This window comes from Bos javanicus, chromosome 3 (assembly GCF_032452875.1).
Source record: "Bos javanicus breed banteng chromosome 3, ARS-OSU_banteng_1.0, whole genome shotgun sequence".
Taxonomy (NCBI): Eukaryota; Metazoa; Chordata; class Mammalia; order Artiodactyla; family Bovidae; genus Bos; species Bos javanicus.
In genome coordinates, this window is record NC_083870.1 from 18,233,501 (window position 1) to 18,246,686 (window position 13,186).

The 13,186-nt window shown below is 44.5% G+C and overlaps 2 protein-coding genes across 3 annotated transcripts; one reads left to right on the top strand and one right to left on the bottom strand.

The window, feature by feature from the left end:
• Positions 1–259: 259 nt before the first annotated feature.
• LOC133245294 (late cornified envelope protein 3D-like) lies at positions 260–1,375 on the bottom strand. Of its 2 annotated transcripts, none has more exons than XM_061413225.1 (2): positions 1,329–1,375; positions 260–814 (listed from the first exon to the last, which is right to left on the bottom strand). In XM_061413225.1, the coding sequence occupies exon 2, from the start codon at positions 791–793 to the stop codon at positions 530–532; it is 264 nt and encodes an 87-aa protein (XP_061269209.1). In that variant the 5' UTR covers positions 794–814; positions 1,329–1,375; the 3' UTR covers positions 260–529. The 2 variants fall into 2 exon arrangements, with proteins under 2 accessions (XP_061269209.1, XP_061269210.1); XM_061413226.1 differs by lacking the exon at positions 1,329–1,375 and adding an exon at positions 970–1,052.
• Positions 1,376–12,042: 10,667 nt separating this feature from the next.
• LOC133245295 (late cornified envelope protein 3B-like) lies at positions 12,043–12,954 on the top strand. The gene is made up of 2 exons (XM_061413228.1): positions 12,043–12,115; positions 12,659–12,954. Exon 2 carries the CDS (start codon positions 12,680–12,682, stop codon positions 12,938–12,940), a length of 261 nt encoding a protein of 86 aa, XP_061269212.1. The 5' UTR covers positions 12,043–12,115; positions 12,659–12,679; the 3' UTR covers positions 12,941–12,954.
• Positions 12,955–13,186: the final 232 nt, after the last annotated feature.

The window sequence follows — 13,186 nt, forward strand, 5'->3', positions numbered from 1 at the left end:
CCTCCTCTCCCATGTTATACACGGCCTTTTTCTGAGAGTGTTCTCAGCAACCAGACAGCTCCTCTTCTCCCACCTGCCACCCCCAAAACTCCCACTGGGCCACCCCCACAAACCCATGTGAGAAAAAGCAGACCTATTAATGAGCTAGGCCCCTGCCAGGATCATTCCCTGGTGCAAGCAAGCCGTACCTTCAGGAACCGAGGGAGGGGCCCACCGGGCAGCCTTGGGTGGAGCACTCAACAGACAGGTGAGAGGCATGTGGTGTAAGAAGAAGTTTTATTTCTGTATGTGGTCAAAGAGCGGTGAGAACACAGTGAGGCACAAAGCAGGGGAGCCCATGGGCTCTTGGGAAATACACCTTAGAGCCTTCTAGGGAGAGCGCACCAGCCTGCTGTGAACATTTCAGCTCGTCAGCCTGGGATGCAAAGACCGGGGTGTCCAAGAAAGGATGCATCAAGATGGGGTTTTTCCTTGGCTTTTGGCTTCTTGTTTCCTCTGAAATCACGTGTCTCAGCATCAGGAGGCCAGGTCAGCAGCAGCCTCCAGATCCCTGGCCACAGCCAGAGCGCCCGGACTGCAGACCACCATCACCATCGCAGGAGTCGGAGCTCTGGCGCCGGCAGCAGTGGGACCTGGGGCGCCTGTGGGGGCCTAGGCAGCAGTTGCCCTCGGACCTGGGAGCACAGCCCGAGGAGGCTGGAGGCAGACACCGTACTGGGCTCTTTGGGGGGCATTTGGGGGAGGGGCACTTGGGAGGGGGCTGGCACTGCTGCTGGTTCTGCTGGCAGGACATCTCAACGGGAAGTCAGTGAGCCTGGACACATTCAAGGAGAAAAGATCAGTGCACAAGCTCCAGGCCAGTGTCTCCCCTGTGAGCGGTCTTACTAGGGCCTATGCTCCTAATCCCAGCTGCCTCCTGAGTTGTGATGTTCAAGAGGAAAGCGGAAATGGATCTCAAGTTCAACTGACCTGGCAAGACAGTTCCCTCACTCTCTAGTCCTTCCCAGAACCATGCTGTCATCCTCTAAGTGGGCCCTGTAGAAACACAGAGGGAAATACACCCACTGGGAAGTGACCCCTGGAGGATGTCTCTGGCGCATGTGTGTTTCAGGATGAAGTGTGGGGGTGGTGCTGAGAGCCATGTGTCCCAGACACCAGTGCCTCCCACACAGGTCCTTGCTCACTGTCCCCTGCCCTGTTCCCAGTTGCCCCCCAAAGTCTGATTCTTGCTGCCTCCACAGACACCTCTGCTTTCCTCTTCCCCACCAACCCCGAGTTTGTCTCCCCCACACTCCTAGCTGAGGCTCTGTCCCCTTCCAGTCACTCACCGCTGCAGTGGAGGCAGGAGAAGGATGCTCCTGAGCAGGCTGTGGATGCGCAGTTCAGAGCAGAAGCCCTTTTATCCTGTGCTGGGTGTGTGATGCACGGCCCGAGCATCCTGCTGCTTTCACAACAAGGGGGAGGGCAATGACGACACACACTTCCTACTTGCTTGCCTCGTGTCTTCCTGGGCATGAATCTAAAATTCTACTAAGGTGGAACCAGGATGTCCCTGTGACTGCTGAGCCACTTGCTACTCAGATCTGCTCTGGATCTATTGCTATGTCTTTAGTCATTCATTCACTTCCGTTCCTAGACCAAGCTCTGTCCATTTTACTTCATTTGACAAGAATAATATAGAGAGATGTATGACAGGTTTCTTCTCTGATTATCTCACAGGTTAAATAGATCATGACACAGAGAAGTAAATATATATTTTAAAATAATTTTTAAAAGTCTTTATTGAGTTTGTTACAATATTGCTTCTATTTCATGTTTTGGTTTTTTTTTTTTTTTTTTTTTTTGCCACAAGGCATATGAAATCTTAGCTCCCTGACCAGGGGTTGAACCCTCACCTCCCATATTGGAAAGTGAAGTCCTAACCTCTGGGTGGCCAGGAACCTCCCTAGACAAGTAAGTATATTGATCTGTTGAGATATGTGCTATCATAGAAGTGTTTATAAAGACCTCAAGCCTAAGATTTTAGCTTATGATTGGTCCGTCCCCCTTGTCCCCGCATTGCACTGCAAGTCCCAAATGGTAATGAAGACTTCTGCGTTCTCTGAAGTCTGGTGACAGCTGGTCAAGGTCATTGTCCTGAGGGAGATGGGAGATGCGTAGGGTAAGGGATGGAGGTGGGAGCCATTTCTTGTCTAAGACAGACAGGTTCCTAAGAGGACCTCACTGTCCCATGTGGCAGCATGGGCAGCAGTAGACGAGTCCCACTAAGAAGGGGCCTACAGCTCTAGATGTGACTAGATTCACAATTGATATCATTAAGAAGAAAGAGGAGAAGGGGAGATGGGGAGAAGTCCACTCTTCACTGAGGCTCTGTTGTGTCCACATCTGCCAATGTGCACTATTGATTCTGACACTGTAGAAGCTAATAGAAGGAAGTGGTTCAGATGTTGGAAGAGCTAAGGGAAGGAAAATAGTGCAAATGATAATAATGAACCATTTTACAAAAATGGTTGGTAATTTTAAGACTGACCATGGTGGAGGTTTTATATGAGCCTCATTTGATATCATAGGCCTTATAATGGCTAAAGTGAAAGTGTTGGTTGCTCAGTCATGTCTGACTGTGACCCCATGGACAGTAGCCTGCCAGGTTCCTCTGTCCACAGAATTCTCCAGGCAAGAATACTGAAGTGGGTAGCCATTCTCTTTGCCGGGGGATCTTCCTGACCCAAGGATCAAACCCAGGTCTCCTACATTGCAGGCAGATTCTTTCCCATCTGAATGCTATTTTCCCATTGAATTTACTGGTGACATTACATATCTATTCCTCATCAAACTGTCTCCAATATGAAAAATATATTACACTACACTTACCCAAAATAAATTTATCATTGACACTTCAGCATTCACATACTTAAATTTAATTAAATAGAATTACATAAAACTTTATTATAGCAAGTGTATCACATTGCATTCCAATTTCTTATAAGCTTAAAGGACTAGCTACCTGTTTTTAGACACAAAATTAATAGTAAAGGCTATGGTGTCCTTTTTCTCATCAATGTACAATTTACTTGTTTTGAATCAGTGATTCCAAAAGTTCTTTCAGGATACATGTGAGAACATAAATGGTCCTGGACAGGGGGAGCTGATATGTATTTTCACTCTGATATCTCAGTTAGAGTGAACACTAAATATATATTCCAGGAAGATCCCCTGGAGAAAAGAATGCCTACCCACTCCAGTATTCTTGCCTGGAGAATTCCATGGACAGAGAATTCCATGTTCATGGGGTCACAAAGAGTCAGACACGACTGAGCAACTAACACTTTCACTTTAGCCACTATAAGGTCTACGATATCAAATGAGGCTCATATAAAACCTCCTAAGGCAAATGTGTAGGTAGAAGGGAGGAGAGCTGACTTAGTCTTAGGGTTCAAATCTAGCTGCAGAAGGGAGCTAATTACTTGTCCATGCAGTATGCTTTTCTAGAAATAAGCACAGAGGCCATGTTTTGTCCCAGCGATGTGTGATTCTGCGTTGCTGTGGGGCTACACTTTGGTGTAACACTTGTCCCCAGTCAGTGTGACTCAGATCATTTCAGAGCCTGCTAATAGAGCTGCCTTCTGGTCCTGGTGCTTCACCAGCTGACTGGTAGCTGGCTTCCTCCCAGTCCCAGCCCTGAGTCCCTGGCTTAGTTCCTGTCTCCTGATGTGCCCATTCTCTTCCTCTTTGTGATGGAGCTCCTTAATTTCACACCTCCCTCCTGGGACCTTGCCAGGTGGCTCAGTGGTAAAGAATTCACCTGCCATTGCAGGAGGCATAGGAGACACGGGTTCGATCCCTGGGTGGTGAAGACCCCCTGGAGGAGGGATGGCAATCCACTCCAATATTCTTGCCTGGGAAATCTCATGGACAGAGGAGCCTGGTGGGCTACAGGTTGCAAAGAGTCACACAGGTCTGAGTGTGCACATTCTCCTGGAACCTCCCCCACCTCACAGCCAGTGTTTTCCTTCTCAGAACAGAGTCCACAATGAGCCTGAGAAGACCAAGGAAGACACTTGAATTCACAGCTCAAAGCATGTATCAACCCCAAAGATGCTTTACTGTGAAGTATGTCAGATTCCTCTGACATCCTGAGGAATCTGAGATAAAACATGGAGAAAAAACTAACATGGAAAAGAAACTGACCTGGTTGGCCTAAAATGAGGATCTTATGACCTAGTAATGTATATGTGAGCTCTGGAGCAGGAAGTGCTTTATCTGAGGTCCAGCTCCAAGGCAAGCCTTCTGAGCCACGCATATTAGTAACAAATAAACAAGCAAGGAGTAGCCCTTCTCATCTGCAATTTATGACTGATGTTGTGAAAAGGGGAAGATGAGAAAAGTAAGGCCCAAAGTGGTATCCTGGGAAGGTATTTCTCCTTGGAGTTTACGGCCTTTAGTTTTCTTATTATCAGATATTTGGTGTAGACTGGAACAATAAACCTTGGTTTTTAATGTATGCTGGTCATTGGTCCACATATGCCCCCTCTTAATTTATCTACCTATCAATCATTTAAATGAAGACACACAAAAGTCTACCACCTAAGTGAAATAATAACTTTATAGGACCTACTGAGTTCTCTGTCATCCCATGTCCCAGCCAACTGACATAGCCAAAATCCTGAATTTTGTGCTTAATGTTCTTTCTTTCTTCCCTTTTAATATATTTTTGTCACATTTGTATATATTCCTAAAAAGTATTGTTTTAAATTTTTTCTGTTATTAAGTCAGATTCCTTGAGGTATATTTAGTTGTTGTTTAGTCACTAAGTCGTATCTGACTCTTTGCAACCCCATAGGCTATAGACCACCAGACACCTCCATCCACGCTTTCCAGGCAAGAATACTGAAGTGGGTCACCATTTTCTTCCCCAGGAGATCCTCCCAACCAAGGGTTTGAACCTGCATCTCTGCATTGGCAGTAGGATTCTTTACCACTGAGCCACCAGGTAAGCCAAGGTGTATGTTACATACTGTAAAAAAATCACCCATTGGAGTATACAATTCCATGGGCTTTAACTAATAGATAATTGCTGTCATGTAAATGCTGCTACAATTAAGATATGGAACAAGTCCATCACCCCAATATATTCCCTCCCCCATCCCAACCCTGGGCAACCACCAATCTATTTTTTAGTCTTTATAGTTTTATCTTTTCCAGAATGTCATATAATTCAGTTCAGTTCAGTCACTCAGTCGTGTCTGACTCTTTGCAACCCCATGGTCTACAGCACGCCTATCTGTCCATCACCAACTCTCAGAGCTTACACAAACTCATGTCCATTGAGTTGGTGATGTCATCCAACCATCTCATCCTCTGTCGTCCCCTTCTCCTCCCACCTTCAATCTTTCCCAGCATCAGGGTTTTTTCCAGTGAGTCAGTTCTTTGCATCAGGTGGCCAAAGTATTGGAGTTTCAGCTTCAGCCTCAGTCCTTCCAATGAATATTCAGGACTGATTTCCTTTAGGATGGACTGGTTGGATCTCCTTACTGTCTAAGGATTCTTAAGAGTCTTCTCCAACAACACAGTTCAAAAGAATCAATTCTTTGGTGCTCAGCTTTCTTTATAGTCCAACTTTCATATCCATACGTGACTACTGGAAAAAACAAAGCTTTGACTAGACGGACTTTTGTTGGCATATAATTAGAACTATATAACATGTGACATTGATTTTTTTAATGTATTTATTTATTTATTTATTTTTTGGAGGCTAATTACTTTACAATACTGTATTGGTTTTGCCATACATTGACATGAATCCACCACGAGTGACATTGAAAGCCTGACTTCTTTCACATAGAAAAATATATTTAAAATTCATTCCTTTTGTTTCATATAGTAGTAGCTCATTCCTTTTTTACTGCTAAGTAGAGAAGGCAATGGCACCCCACTCCAATACTCTTGCCTGGAAAATCCCATGGACGGAGGAGCCTGGTAGGCTGCAGTCCATGGGGTCACTAGGAGTCGGACACGACTGAGCGACTTCACTTTCACTTTTCACTTTGCTGCATTGGAGAAGGAAATGGCAACCCACTCCAGTGTTCTTGCTTGGAGAATCCCAGGGACAGGGGAGCCTGGTGGGCTGCCGTCTATGGGGTTGCACAGAGTTGGACACAACTGAAGCAACTTAGCAGCAGCAGCATTCCACTGCATGGATGTATCAGATTTTTAATCCATTCACCAGTTGAAGGACACTTGGTTTATTTGCAATTCAGGGCAATTACAAAGCCACTATAAACATTGACTTACAGGTTTTTCTCTGAACATAAATTTTATTCCTTTTGGCCAGTTACCTAAGAATAGGGCTCTGGGGCAAATGGTGAGTATACATTTCTATTTATGAGATACTGGCAAACTATTTTCCAAACTGGTTGTATAATTTTGCATTGTCACCAGCAATGTCTAAGAGCTCTAAATGCTCCACATCCTTCATAGAATGTGGTATTGCCAGTTGTTTTTTTTTTTTAACCCTTCTAATGTGTGTAGAGTGGTATCTCATTTTGCTTTTAATCTGCATTTCCTTAATGACAAATGATGTTCAGTGTCTTTTCTTGTGCTTATTTGCCATCCAGGCATTTTCTTAGTTGAGATGGCTGTCTGTTTTCTGTTTCCTGATTTTTAGTTTTCAAGTATTTTTTATATATTCTAGACATAACTCTGTAAGATATATGTTCTGCAAATATTTTCCTCAAGTCTCTGAATTTTCTTTACATTTTCTTAACAATGTCTTTTGAAAAGTTAACGTTTTTACTTTTGCTGAAGTTCAGTTTATCAAGGTTTTCTTTTTTGAATGAATCCTTTTTTGCCATATCTAAAAAATGTTTGTATAACCCAAAGTCATAAGAGATCATCTATTATGTTTTACTTTATAAGGTTTATGTTTTACATTTTGGTTTAATATCCTTGTTGAGTTAATTTTTGTATATAGCATGAAGTAAAATTTAATTCTTTTTTAACACAAAGATGGCCAAGTGTTTCAGCATCATTTGTTGAAATGACTGTCCTTCCTCCATTCAATCGCCTCTGTACCTTTGTTTAAAATAAATTAATCCTCTATACTCGGTCTAGTTTTGAACCCTATGTTCTTTTCCATAGATCTACCCTTGCCTTGCTCCTGATTTTAGGAGAAAAACATTCATTGTCTATATCAAGTATGAAAATATTATGAAGTTGAGGATGCTCTTTATAAAGTTGAGGATGTTCCCAAGGAATCCCTACAAGATTCATTGTCTTTCTGAAAGCTTTTTTTTTTTTTAATCATGAATTCACACTGGATTTTTTTCAAATGCTTTCTCTGCATTTATTGAGATGATAATATGTTTTTATTTTCCCTTTAGTCTGATGTGAATGCAATAATGTCTCAAATATTTCAAGATTCTCCTTAGAATTGCTGGACTGTCTGTATTTTTTTTTTACATTTACCAAAAGACACATAATTTTACAAATTATGAGTATCTCATATAATGTATAATCTAAATATCAGCTACTTTTTTTCAGCCTGTGAGTACAGATAAGACTATAATACATACATTTGGCCAAATAACAGTGTATGGAAATGACCATCTAAACAGTCACAAAGTGTCTCCACACCATTTCCTGGAATTTCCAAAGATGAGTGTCACATGGCCGTACCAGCCAGACTGACAGCTCTCATCACCGCATATCCGCCCAGCTCATCCTGTCCTGATTCAGCTCACATCCTTAATGTCCATCCTCCCTGATTGTCTGCTGGGAAAATCATCCTCTGTTCTGACATTCCTCATAAAATTCCTGGCATTCTATTTTCATATGGCAGTGATAATGGGAGAGATACTTCTACAGTTTCTTAATATACATAGAGGAAATCTGGGACTCTGCCAATGCGCTGTTTAGAAGTTAAGGATATTTAGATGCTATGGTTTTAGGGTTGGGGCTCGAATATTCTGTAATAACCTATATGAGAAAAGAACCTGAAAAAGAATAAATATATGTATAAATGAATCACTTTGCTGTACACCTGAAACTAACACATTGTAAATCAACTATACTCAATATAAAATGAAAGTTAAATTAAAAAATAAAACCCCAAAAATAAAAAATATATACAATACTGAGAAAAATCCCAAACCAATATCATGTTAAGGTTTTAATTCATATGGAATATTTTCAATATTTCCATATGAGGACACATTTTACATGCCCAAAGTGTTAGACACCATCTGGGGAGGAAATTTTATATGTGGAAGCTAGGAAGAAATGTCCTCAATTAGAAGATTGGGAGGCATTTTCACACTCCTTTGCACCATTTTCCCTAAAAGAAATTGAGCCACTGGTCACAAAAGCTTCACACAGTCACCTCCTGGTCCCATCCCTGAAAGAAGGAAGAAGTTTGTCTTTGTTTCATTTCTTATGTAAGATGACAGACTTGATTGATGAATTGAGATTTAATTCCTCCAAGTGCATTTTAAGGAAGATGCATCAGAAATAAAGTGCATTCTCTCTGATAGCTCCACACTGCAGGATGCCCAGCTCCTGAAGATGAGCTACTCACACTGGTCCTCACAGAGCTGCCCTAATGGCCTCACAGCATCTTCTTCCATCATCAAGGACATCTGCTCCATCTGCAGGCCTGTTTGGGAGAAATGGAAGGGGCTGTATAAAATGGGAAAGCAGCAACTCCAGGACTAAACCAGGTGCCCATAAGACAAGGAGCGAGGAATGGAGCCTGAAACCAGAGAGAAGTCCACTTACATTTTTAAAAATATTTATTGATTTATTTGGCTGTCCTGGGTCTTAGTTTCGGCATTCGGGATCTTTAGTTGCAGCATGTGGGATCTAGTTCACTGGCCAGGGATTGAACCCAGGACCCCTGCATTGGGAATGTGGAGTGTTAAGTCACTGGGCCACCAGGGAAGTCCCCCACTTACATTTTAAGGAAGATGGAGAAATCTTCACACTGAGAGCCACCCAGAAGTTTTGGAACTTATTCCACCACTGAGATTGATACTACCTTTCAGCTGTTGTTGGCTAATGACTCGAGATAGAGATTGTACTCATTTGGACCAAAAAGAGCCTTTGTACTTGCTTCTATTAAACAAGTCAAAGAGGAAAACTATTCACATTTTGCAGAGGTCTGAACCCTGAACCGATTCAGGCCTTATCCTTACACCTGCCACAGCACCTGCTATCTCTCTTTAATGTATGCTGCTGCTGCTGCTGCTAAGTCGCTTCAGTCGTGTCCGATTCTGTGCGACCCCATGGACTGCAGCCTACCAGGCTTCTCCGTCCATGGGATTCTCCAGGCAAGAACACTGGAGTGGGTTGCCATTTCCTTCTCCAATGCATGAAAGTGGAAAGTGATAGTGAAGTCGCTCAGTTGTGTCTGACTCTTAGCGACCCCATGGACTGCAGCCTACCAGGCTCCTCCATCCATGGGATTTTCCGGGCAACAGTACTAGAGTGGGGTGCCATTGTCTTCTCCCCTCTTTAATGTATAGACAGTTGTAATTCATCATGGTGTCCCTCCTTTCTGCTAGACTGGCAATCCTGTGAGGGCAGGCTATGTTTCCTTCATAGCTGGACTCCCAGTGCTGAGACCAGTCCATGACCCACAGCTGACACTCCATTAAAGTCTGTTGAATGTAGAAACTTGGGGATTAATAACTGGATGGGAAGAAATATTCAGGAAGAAGGAGGGCTAGCAATAGGAGAATCTGGTCTGCAGGGGAAGAAACAGTGGGTGACATCCCCCTCCCAGTCATCCCCCCAGGTCAGTTTGGACATTCAGAGGAGCCCCAAGGGTGATGTTAGCACCACTTCCTTTAGGCTGCCCACTTCTCTCTGTATTATACCACAAATTAGGACATGGCTGAGTAATCACGTTGGGACACAAGTTGTAGAGTAAGACTTCCCTGATGTACCAGGAGGGACAGTAGCCATAGTTTGTGGCATTACTGAAGGCTTTCCCCATCCAGAAAAGCTGATGAAAATAAATATGAGTTGCCTTCTATCCTCTCCTTCTGCATCCTCGCCATGGAGTCCAAGAGAAAAAATAATGTCTCTTTTCATAGCTCATATTTTCCCCTTTGCAACCCAGTATCCAGTTGTAGGGCTCTCAGTGAAGTGAGGCAAATAGTGGTCAAACTGAAAGGGAGGCTGGGACTAACAGCAAGGCCTCAGGGCTGTCAGGAACCTCACTCTGGAGACAGGATAAGGTCAGTGAGGCCACAATTCCCTCCACACCATCTCCACCACCTCCATCCTGAGCTAACACTCTGAAGGTCCACTCCATGCCAAGTCCTTCCTGCACAGGGTCTTGAAATACTGTACAGGTGCCCTATGCTTTAGTGTTGGGTGAGTGTTGAGCAGAGAGAGAAAAACAAAATTTTCTGAGGGCAGGAAGCCATTCCTAGAGGTTTTAATGGTCATAATAGAATAAGATACCTTCCTCTACAAAAAGACTTCATTCAAAATCTCACTTATTTGGGACTTCTCTGGCAGTCCAATGGTTAAGACTCTGACCTCCTAATCCAGGGGACATGGGTTTGATCCCTAGTCAGGGAACTAAGATCCTGTATGCTGCCAGGCATGGCCAAAAAAAAAAAAAAAATCACTTAACTATGTGCACTGCTTTATCACCTGATTTTTACTAGTTAATAGACCATGAACATTTTTCTCTGTAAGAAAATATGTGTGCTAAGTCGCTTAAGTTGTGTCTGACTCTCTGCAACCCTATGGACTGTAGCCTGCCAGGTTCCTCTGTCCATGAGATTCTCCAGACAAGAATCCTGGAGTGGGTTTCCATGCCCTCCTCTAGGGGATCTTCTGGACCCAGGGATCAAACCCGAGTCTCTTATGTCTCCTGCATCAACAGCCAAGCTCTTACCACTAGCACCACCTGGGAAGCCCTGTAAGAAAATATAGGACCATGATATAATATTATTATAATAGCAAAACTTGTTTAAATTAGCTATGGATTATTAAAGCTTACAGCCTTAATTATATATTTGAATGATAGATAGTATAATAGGTTTAAGTGTGCAAATAGTAATTTTTTTAACCATATAGAGTTTTATTTCTCATTATTACATGAATTTTAATGTATGCATGATTGACCTGTGCCCTTGCAGATGTTATATCAGATCTCTTTTTATTTTTTATGTCACTTCCCTCTTGAACCTCCCTCCGATCTCCCTCCTTAAGTGTGCAAATAGTTTTGAGTTCAGATGATGCACCAACAGCTTTTTTTCAGCTCAGATCAATTTATTTATTTGTCCATCAACACCTAATTTGGCTCTGCTCCCACGCATGAAGCTGCCTGCTGCCTGGTGCCATGAGGTCATCAGAGGGGCTCACTGCCCCCAGACAGGGTGCAGGTACAGTCAGTCCCCTTCCCTTGCCTGTATCTCACTGCGAGGAGCTCAGGAGGCAGCAGTGCATTATTCTGAAGGTCCTGGTCACTGGGGCAGCCAGGAAACATGGTCCACTTGGAATTTTTTCTATGATCTATTAATTTGTTTGTCTGTGTGTCTGTCTTGGTAGACTCATGATCCAATAACAGAATTCTTCTGGGATTTCCCTGGCAGTCTAGTGGTTGAGACTCTGAGCTTCCAAAACAGGAACATAGGTTCAATCCCTAGTCAGGGAACTAGGATCCCACCAGCCACATGGTGGTGGAGGGAGGTGGCGGCGGCGGGGGCCAGAGGGGGGACAAAACAAAACAGAATTCTTCCATAGCTGTACCTATTCCCAGGAAAGAAGGTGAGTCAGAATCTGAATGGAGGCAGATGGTCTGAAACAACGAAGGAAGGAAGGAAGGTTGCCAGGCTCCTAGCTGCCCCAGGGGAAGGTGTGTGGACAGTCATCATGCTTCTTGATGGAAACTCCTTAGTTGGACATTATGTAAGTGCCCAGGAAAAGGGCTTGAAGTCTAGTCCTGGGAACATACCAGACTGTCACCCTCCCCCTGATTGTGAAAGCAGTGGCGTGCTCAAATCATGTATCACACACCCAGCACAGGATAAAAGGGCTCTTGCCCTGAGCTCTCCATTCACAGCCTCCTCAGAAACAGACTTCTCCTCCCTCCTGGCACCTGGTGAGTATCCGGCAGGGAATGGAACTCTACCTGAGATGCTGGAAAGGAACCCTGAGATCATAGCAGAAGAGTGGAAAACAAAGGGGCCTGAAATGAAATCCCAGAAGTATGGTTGCAGAGAAGGTAGCCAGGGGGATGTAAGGGTCAAGAAGGAATTCCTTTGGGATGTGACAAGAATTCTGGGAACTGCAAAGGTCACAGGAGCTCATGACAATTCCCATGCTCTTTCTATTCATGTCTACACACAGTTTCTGTGATAATCAGTTTTCAGAATACTTTCCTCAAATGGGTACATCCCTTGTGTATTTCCTTTGAGATACAAAAGTCTGGATGCTCAGTTAGATTGGCACCATGGGATCCTGGGCAGAGAGCAATGTAGGAGGCATCTTGCATGGTCAAATTAACTCCCCATCAGTGTTCCTCTGCCTCCTGCGGCCCTGGCTTAAGAAGCAGCTGGCCTGACAAGAGAGGGATCAGGAAACCAAGAGTGGGGAAACACTGGACTGTGGATTCCAGGCTGACAAGGTGATTTCATTTCCCCAGGCTCACTGACCTCCTGCCGAGATGTCCTGCCAGCAGAACCAGCAGCAGTGCCAGCGCCCTCCCAAGTGCCCCTCCCCCAAGTGCCCCCCAAAGAGCCCAGCACAGTGTCTGCCTCCAACCTCAGGCTGCACCCCCAGCTCCGAGGGCGGCTGCTGCCTGGGCTCCCACAGGCGCCGCAGGTCCCACCGCTGCCGGCGCCAGAGCTCTGACTCCTGCGATGGTGATAGTGGTCTGCAGTCCGGGCGCTCTGGCTGTGGCCAGGGATCTGGAGGCTGCTGCTGACCTGGCCTCCTGATGTTGACACATATGATTTCAGAGGATACAAGAACCCAAGGGCCAAGGAAAAGCCCCACCCTGAGGCATCCTAGCCCCACCCTGAGGCATCCTAGCCCCACCCTAAGGCATCCTTTGCCAGATACCCCATTCTCATTTGCCCAGACTGAGCCAGGAGATGTTCCCATGCAGAATTTGGAGCTCTCTCTGGAGAGCTCTTTCTGTCTGATCTCCAGGATCTCACAGGTCCCCACC